Source organism: Malaclemys terrapin, chromosome 5 (genome assembly GCF_027887155.1).
Source record: "Malaclemys terrapin pileata isolate rMalTer1 chromosome 5, rMalTer1.hap1, whole genome shotgun sequence".
Lineage (NCBI taxonomy): Eukaryota > Metazoa > Chordata > Testudines > Emydidae > Malaclemys > Malaclemys terrapin.
Window position 1 is genome coordinate 56,399,962 of NC_071509.1, and position 9,423 is coordinate 56,409,384.

Below are 9,423 nucleotides of genomic sequence, written 5' to 3' on the forward strand. Positions count from 1 at the left end.
TTGTTGGTCTGTATTCTTTATCTCCATCCCCTGGTATTTTAGTAGCCTTATAAATTGTTTTCCTTTTACCACTAATCCTCCAAATTTATCCACATGATGATAAATATATATAAAAAAATACCAAATGTGTTACTGACAGTGGTACCAGGTTATTTTTTTGTACAATGTTCTTTCTCTATGTTCTCAATGTTCATCTCCTACCTTTTGCTTTTCATCCTTTCTTCTATTCTGCTTTGTATAGTATCACATTGAATATCATTTCTTTTTTGTATTTGATGTACATGTTATGCAGCAGAAGGAAATCCTTGCCTAACCTGACTTCTTTTGTCGAATAATCTCCAGTTTGTATTTGAGTAATAAAATATCCCATTACTTCTTTGAGTTCTTCACATGGTGCAGCTGGTGGATACATGGGAAATGGTTGTTACCTTTTGTTTTCTTTGGGTTGGTAAATCTCACCTGTGCAATGAACATGAAGGGCCAGAGGGAGCTATGCCAGTTTGCATCGGCTGAGAATTTGGCCCTAAAAATGAAACCTAGTAATGGGATATGTTAACTATAACATTTGCCAGTCTTGAAAAAAGTAGGGTGGTGGCTGTTTTGATTTCCTTTTCAGCTCATATTTGCATGCGTTTAAAAAGTAGTTTGAAATGACGTTCATGCTATATAAACAGAGCTACAAGCAACACCACAAATCCACCATTGTCCCTCTTCAGAGAAAGTTAAAAATACTAAATTACTTGTTTGCTGTTTGTCACTGAACAACCATGTAAATCTTTACTGAAACAGTGTCCATCAATAAAGGATTTAAGAAATAACATGTCTCCTTGTATGCATCCTCTCTCCTGCTATCACTGACCTCAATGAGGTAAGATATATCAAGAGCCAATGACTGGAGAAAGGAAGTTATTTTCTTTTATAAAAGTACATAAAACAATATGATAGGAATGCTGCTGCTTGCTGCCCCCTGACCCCAGTATTGCCTCTGCCATTGTTACTTCAGCTGTTGATCACTTTGGTGGCAAAAATAAATGCATATAATGATTGAAAAGGGGGGGAGGGCAGAAGCTGTGAATGTGCGAGAGTGTGTGTGTTTGGTTTTCTTTTCACTGCAGAAAAAATAATGTGATACAGCACATTTGCATATTGTTCACCCTCTGTGAGCTCCATTATTTGTGTAATAATTTCTGACTTTACAGTACAGAGTAATGTAAGTAGTGTTTTCTTCTGAAGCTGCTCCAATCTCTGCCATAATGAATTTTTTATAGTTTTACTCTAGTTATCAATACATTTTTACACCATGAAAAATAACACGGCAATAGCCAAACTGGGACCAAATGCCAATCACAAGATATGATCATGATTGGGGTTAACAGAAAGATTTCTTACTGGGTAAATATAACAATAATACAAGAAGAAAAACAGTTTGCTTAAATATGTACTGAACAACTTCTTCCAGAGTTAGTCATTTTTCCATAGAGGGGACTTCTTATGCCTTTGCAAGTCCACTGTTCTAGCAGCAGAGTGTTGATTTCTCCATTTTGCTGAAATAACAGTTTTTGAATTGCTGGCATTTAATGTTGAAATAATTAGTTACTTTCTTTTATAGTGATCTTGAATATTGTCCCTCCTGCCCTACCCAGAAAGCATTTATAAGCTGCTCTCTTATGTGAGAAAATTGTTTTGTAACTTGTTTGCAAAAATATTTAAACTGGTATGTTCCCACCATAAGAGAGAGAAACTATATGAACTACTGTATTTCAGTCACATGGGGAATTATTCATTTAGTCTGTGCAGAGCAAAATAAGCACAGTAAAGAATATAATACAGAGTCGTAAGACAAGACAAGTGCATTCTATGATTTGCTTGTATGCTTTAAGGCAATGCAATTTAAAAAACGTACTTTCAGTTATTGCCTTGGGTCTCTCTCCAGCTTCAATGCAAGTATTCTTGTTGAAGGTCCATACTGATTTTCTTGATGTTATTTTCTCCCCAAATGCCCTCTTCTGTTTCTGATGAATTCTTTTTCGCCAATGCTGCCTCCTTTCTATTCCTGACAGTCCTCTTATAGAAGACTTTCCCTTTGCAATGAAATTCCAAATTTACTTCTACTTTGCAGTCAGCTTTCAGTTAAATGTGCAATATAGCATTTTTCCATTTACTGTATGGATGGGCTTCCTGCTGTACTTTGCTTTACAGAGCTATTTGTTATTGTCCTTAAGTAGTTAAATACCACGTTGTTCATGAATGTGGACCTACATTAACTCCTATAAATTCCACTTTTACACTGGTTAAGCTCTATTACCAGTATATATGCATCTGCCTCTCTACCAGAACATTATGATTCCCTCTTTTCTCCATGTTGGCTGGAGAAGAGCAAATAAGTTTGTTTACAATACAAACAAAACCACCCTTCACCCCAAAGTCACATTGAACCTTAATTGAACGTATTTTGGGTTCAAAGTTTGGCTTCTCTATTTTTAAATGCTTTTGTGCATCTTTGCACTTCCTGCATCAAGCTGGAAGCCAAATGGCTGACCGCTGTTTTCACAGTATTTTTGGTCAAACCCCAAAGCGGGAAGTCCCAAGATTCTTGTGAAGGAGTCTTTTTTTTTTTCTTGAGACCTCCTGCCCAATTTTCAGTCTCAAGAGGTTTTGATAAGATTCAGATAACCATTGGGTGCTTTCCTGAAATGATCTACCAATTTTTTTTAGACTATTGTCTACTTGCTCGTTCTCCATGCAGACATAAATTCTTCACAATTCCCTTTTTCTTTAACACTACTGGTCCTTGGTTTGTTGATATCAAACCAATATCCCCATTTGGTTTCATCAATACAGTATCTCAGAATGCTCTAGGGCCCAACAATTTTAAATCCTTTAAAACCACCTCTCAAGCCATGTATTTAGATATCTTGCCTATTTTACCCCACTTCTTTATGAAGAAGACAAAAAATTAAGCCTCTGCATACTATTTTTCCTTAACAATTCTTCAGCGTGGCTGTTTGTTCAGAACTATTAGCCTAATTTTGTCAATATTTCTGATCTACATTCACCAATTAATTAAAGAAAAAGTCTGTGAAGGCATGGTCCTTCCTCAGAAGGCTACCACTGAACCAAAAGCCCTCCCTCTGCTCTCTAATCATTTGTGTCTTTCATAGTCTTTGTCCTCATGAGCAGATGCTAGAGGCTTTTATGTATGTATTTGAGCAGTGATTCTCAACCAGGGATATGTGAACCCCTAGGGGTACATGGAGGTCTTACAGAGGGTACATCAACTCATCTAGATATTTGCCTAGTTTTACAACAGGCTACATATAAAGTACTAGCGAAGTCAATACAAACTAAAATTTCATACACAAAATAACTTGTTTATACAACTCTACATACAATACACTGAAATGTAAGTACAATATTTATATTCCTGTTGATTTATTTTATAATTATAAGGTAAAAATGAGAAAGTCAGCAATTTTTTCAGTAATAGTGTTCTGTGACACTTTTATATTTTTATGTCTGATTTTCTAATACTGTGTGCAGATGTGGTTGCACCATCTCAAAAAAGATATATTGGAATTGGAAAAGGTTCAGAAAAGGGCAACAAAAAATATTAGGGGTATAGAACGGCTTCCGTATGTGGAGAGATTAATAAGACTGGGACTTTTCAGCTTGGGAAAGAGACGACTAAGGGGGAATATGATAGAGGTCTATAAAATCATGACTGGTGTAGAGAAAATAAATAAGGAAGTGTTATTTACTCCTTCTCGTAACACAAGGGCTAGGGCCCACCAAATGAAATTAATAGGCAGCAGGTTTAAAACAAACAAAAGGAAGTATTTTTTTCACACAATGCACCATCAACCTGTGGAACTCCTTGCCAGAGGATGTTGTGAAAGCCAAAACTATAACAGGGTTCAAAAAAGAACTAGAAAAATTCATGGGCAGCTAGGTCCATCAATGGCTATGAGCCAGGATGGGCAGGGATGGTGTCCCCAGCCCAGGCATGGGCAAACTTCTTGGCCTGAGGTCCACATTGGGGTTCCAAAACTGTATGGAGGGCTGGTGTACTGTATTAAATTGCTTCCCATAGGAATGTGCTCCTTACTTAGGGTGTACTATTTACGGCTGCCAGACCTGTTTCTCTGAACAGGATGGTAGGGGAGTGGGGGGGGGGGGTTGGATAAGGGGCAGTGGGTCCCCGGGGGGCAGTCTGGGGACAGGGAGCAGGGGGCAGTTGGATGGGGCAGAGGTTCTGGTGAGGGGGGTGGTCGGGGAGCGGGGGGGTTGGATAGGCATGGGAGTACCGGGGAGCCTGTCAGGGGCAGGGGTGTGGATAGGGGTCAGGGCAGTCAGGGGATGGGGGGGGGGTTGGAGGGAGTTCCAGGGGGGCTATTAGGGGTGGGGGTCCCGGGAGAGGGTGGTCAGGGGACAAGGAGCAGGGGGGGTTAGATGGGTTAGGGGTTCTGAGGGGTGCAGTCAGAGGGTTGGAAGTGGAAGGGGTTGGATAGGGGCGGGGGCCAGGCTGTTTGGGGAGACACAGCCTTCCCTACCCGGGGTGTAGTGTATTAAATTTCTCCCCATAGGAATGTGCTACTTACGAAGTACCAGGACTGGCAGCCATAAGTAGTACACCATAAGTAGCACATTCCTATGGGGAGCAATTTAATACACTACACCCAGCGGCTCACGCAGCCACGCTGCCCAGCAGGAACTCGCAGCCCTGCCACCCAGAGCGCTGGTGGCACAGCAAGCTGAGGCTGTGGGAGAGAGGCCGGGGGCTAGCCTCTAATACAGGGCTGGGCAGGATGGTCCTGCGGGCCACAGTTTGCCCACCTCTGTCCTAGCCTCTGTTTGCTAGAAGCTGGAAATGGGCGACGGGATGGATCACTTGATGATTACCTGTTCTGTTAATTCCCTCTGGGGCACCTGGCATTGGCCACTGCCAGAAGACAGGATACTGGGCTAGATGAACCTTTGGTCTGACCCAGTATGGCCATTCTTATGTAAGCAAGGTGAAAGTGAGGTGAAAATTGGGATATGCAAGACAAATCAGACTCTGGAATGGGGTACAATAGTCTGGAAAGTTTGAGAGCCACTGTATTAGAGGAAACACATACAAGACAAAAAGTAAATTCATGAATAATGGCTAAATTGCCATGAGTCTAACTCTGCAACTCAGGGGAGGAAGGGTGTAGGTAGAGTCACAGAGAGAAAAGCAGCCTTCATGTGGCTGCTATCAATCTACTGTATATGTGAGTGGGCATGTGGTGGGTCCTTTGCCCTCCAATAGACCAACAAGCATGGCAGAGGAAGTAATCTTTGTCCGGTAAAGGGGCTCATTATCATTAAGTTCCCCTCCCCTTGGGAGCAATTTAATACCAGGTCTGGTCTTTGGACAATTTATGTATTTGCAGGGGGCTTAGAGTAAAAGTTAGGCCTTAATAAGCAGAGTGATTAAATTAGTGACTCAGCAAGAGCTGAGAAACTGAAAATCTTTTTTATATTTGTCTTCAACAAGATCAATGATGAATAGGAATTTGGACGATTAAGGGATACGTTTGGGTGGCTGTGAAATGAAACCCACAGTCAGAAGCAGAGTGTATACATGTATGTGACTGTGAGTTCCCAACATGCAGTGGCGGGGAGCTCTGAGCCCTTTAAATCCCGGCCCCAGACCGGCTGCCGGAGCTGCGGGGGGTGGGGGGGGAATTTAAAGGGCTCGGGGCTCCCCCCAGCTTGACTTAACAGAGAAATCTTCGGTGAGCTTAAACATAAAAAGGAAGGAAGTGGAAACTTGATAGATGACTAGGGAGGAATAAAAATATTCCATGCAGTGGTATAATCAGGAAGGCCAAAACACAATTGGAGTTGCAGCTAGCAAGAGAGGTGAAGGGTAACAAGAAGGGTTTCTACAGGTATGTTAGCAACAAGAAGGTGATCAGGGAAAGGCGGGACCCTTACTGAATCGGGGAGGCAACCTAGTGACAGATGATGTGAAAAAAGCTGAAGTACAGTATGGAGAGGAGGTGAGCAGCCTTTAGTGATGAAAGAACAGGTTAAGGACTATAGAGAAAAGCTGGACATGCACAATGGGGCCGGATGCAATGCATCTGAGGGTGCTGAGGGAGTTGGCTGATGTGATTGCAGAGCCATTGGCCATTATCTTTGAAAACTCATGGTGATTGGGTGAAGTCCCAAATGATTGGAACAAGGCAAATATAGTGCCCATCTTTAAATAAAGGGAAGAAGGAGCATTTGGGGAACTACAGACCAGTCAGCCTCACCTCAATCTCTGGAAAAATCATGGAGCAGGTCCTCAAGAATCCATTTTGAAGCACTTGGAGAAGAAGATAAACCGGAAGTGTTTAGCGCATATAAAATGTTGAATTATTGTCTTACTTTACTTCTCTTTTCATTTCCTTGGTTTTGCCCTTTCCATCATGTTATGTCTGGATCAGTTGTGGTGTCTTCTCAGCTGAGCATTCTGTATCTCCTTTAAATCCCCACCTCTTCATGAAGTCATCTTGCTGTCTTTTCAGCAAAATGGGGATTTAATAATCCCCTCACACTGCAGCTTCTGACTAATTGGCATCTGTTTTGCCATGTGTCTGGTATCTTGTAAACTCTGTGATGGGAACTATATTTGTAAATATCCTTAACCTTTATGGTGTTTGTATGGATATTTTGTAATAATTAATAATGCCATAAACAGAACTGATTATTCCCCTCAAATATCTGCATAGTAGGTATGCCAGGGAACTCAACTTATCTGTAAGAAGTTGCGAAATAATATTTTACAAGAAGCTAAAGAGGAATGTTGTAGTGAAACTATAGCAATCCTTCCCTGCTGTCCTCTAAAATATTGTAGTCCTGTGGACAGGTCACCAGACCAACAGGAAGGAGTCTATTTCTGGGTTATCATTATTATTTCTGTGTGTGACCTTGAGCTAGTCACTTTTGGTTCAATCCATGAAGGGATTTAGTCACTGCAACACCTAACTTTTAGGCACTCTATGGAATCCTCAATCTTGAGTTAAGCATAGACAATGCATAGGGAGAATTTTGTGCCTAAGAATGAGATTCACAAAAGCCAGCAAGCTGAACAAAGAGCCATCTAAACTAGTCAGTAGGAAATGCTGAGGAGAAGGGTATGGCCTAACTCCTGCCCCTCAAAGGTACTTAGGTGCCTAACTCCAGGCCAGAGAGAGGCACCTATGTCTACTCAGGATTCAAAGATATGAACCTGATCTTGGAGTTAGATACCTAGTCCAGGTCAGGACTTTCTCATAAAGTGTGTGTGTGGGGACGGGAGGGGAGAGATAGAGAGAGAGAGAGATTGCCCTCTCCCCCAGCCCATTATAGCCAATAGAACGGTGGTTAGGGCACTCTCTTGGGAGGAGGGAGACCTGTGATCAAGTCCTTGCTCAAAAGAGTGGTGATTCAAACATGGATCTCCCACATCTCAGGTGAATGCACTAACCACTGAGCTATTGGGTACAATGAAGATGGTCACCATCATTGATCTGCTTGCCCCAGCTGCCTTTTGTGCAGGTTAGGTGTGCTCTGAGAAAACCTAGTTCATGAATCATGCCAGTGCTAAGATGTAAGATAGGGTGCCAAGCAGCTCAGTGGCTTCAGTGCTTAGGCAGTTTTGCTCATGACCACAGGTAGAAACATAGGGACTTTAGGGAGCAGCTGAGTGAGTGTTTTGAGAAGCAGAATGACACCTAAATGTTGGACTCAGGTGCCTAAAGTGTCAAGTGCCCAAGTCCCTTTGTGGATTTAGCCCTTCCCCTCTCTGTGTCTCAGTTCCTCCATCTGTAAAATGGGGATAGTGGATCATATCTTCTCTGTAAAGTTTTTTGAAAAATATTATATGTATGATCAGTATATTTGAAATTTTCTTTCCAAAGAAGTTGAGACAGTAATAAATACTGAGTGAAGTAATTTCATCTGAGCTTCAACACATTTTAGTAAATAGATTTTTTTTAAAAATCTGCAGACGCACTGACTCTTGCCAACTCTTGTATGCTGTGCACACACTTGGGTCACTTGAGCTGTGGAGAAGGTTGGTTATAAACAAATCTTTGGAATACAAGTGTTTCAGTACCACAGGAGAGTGGCAGTACTTGCTTATGTCTTTGAATATTAAGACCAAAAGCCTAACTTAATGGAAGAAAATATGTGCGTATAGTAAATTTTGCATTTTAAAATATTTGTAATGGGATAATCTTTACGTTTATTCAGTCATTCAGGTTTTTGTTTTTGATAACTTACTTCATGCTTACTTTGTTAATTACTGAATTTGTCATATACATTTTTTTAAAAGATTGTGTCCTACAAATACTGAATGATTTAATGAATTTAAGTTTTAAAGTCCTTGTTGATTCTTCTAAACTAGTTTTGTGATGCCACGTTTCCTAAGCATTTTTCAGCATTTAATCATATTTTCCTTTCCTTTTCAGCTTCTTAATTAAATGAATTCAAGTGGGATACACATAAGGCTAATGTTTACTATGAAGATAAGCAATTACTGATATTATCTGCTCACCTATATTACATTTATTCAAGATTCCTGTGTTGGTTCATCTGTGTATTTTTTTTATTTTATTTTTTTGTGTGATAAGTTACAGTATACTTGTAGAGAAAATATTTTTTTTTATACCTTACATAAAGAATGCTTCATTTAAATTATAGGAACCTATATATTAAATGTTAAATATCTTAATGGAAAATGTGGCAAACTGTTGTGGATACAGTATATTTAGTGGTGCAAAATTTAAAGAACATTAATTATAATGTGTCTTGTGGTTGTATTGCCACCTTGTTGACAGGTATTAAAAAACCAAAAGGATATGACTGAAGTCTTTTTTGGTAAAGTGTTATAAAGTTGTCTTGAGATGTACTTTAGAAACCCCCCACCCCACCAACAAAAAACAAACAAAAAAAAACCCTGCTATTGGAGAAACCATACATAAAGTTAAAACTGTTATTTGATCACATAGAGCATATTATAATTTATTAATACCACTTGGACAATAAAGAAAATAAATGTTGAACAAGTTTCTAAATTGTGTAGGCTTCTTTTTTTTTTTCCTCATGCATTGAAATTTCTAATAGATACGTTTCCTGGAATTGGTTTACTCAAGAACAGCAAGGATTTTGACCAAAAAGTTAAGAGTGATTGTACACCTATTCAGTTCAGATTGAAGGATCAAACCATTGGGGGAGGGATAGCTCAGTGGTTTGAGCGTTGGTCTGCTAAACCCAGGGTTGTAAGTTCAATCCTTGAGGGAGCCACTTGGGGATCTGGGGCAAAATAAGTACTTGGTCCTGCTAGTGAAGGCAGGGGGCTGGACTCGATGACCTTTGAAGGTCCCTTCCAGTTCTAGGAGATGGGATATCTCCATTATTAAATTAAAT

At 40.3% G+C, this 9,423-nt stretch overlaps 1 protein-coding gene across 4 annotated transcripts in view; it reads left to right on the forward strand.

Moving 5' to 3' along the window:
* TUSC3 (tumor suppressor candidate 3) overlaps positions 1–9,071 on the forward strand; it is a 312,072-nt gene extending 303,001 nt beyond the window's left edge. For 2 of the 4 annotated variants that reach the window (XM_054030985.1, XM_054030986.1), the window contains one exon: positions 8,466–9,071. In XM_054030985.1, the coding sequence (XP_053886960.1) occupies positions 8,466–8,477 (12 nt within the window). In that variant the 3' untranslated portion in view covers positions 8,478–9,071. Of the gene's footprint in view, positions 1–8,002; positions 8,069–8,465 lie in introns of all 4 variants that reach the window. The other 2 variants (XR_008445222.1, XM_054030984.1) reach the window with 2 other exon arrangements.
* Positions 9,072–9,423: the final 352 nt, after the last annotated feature.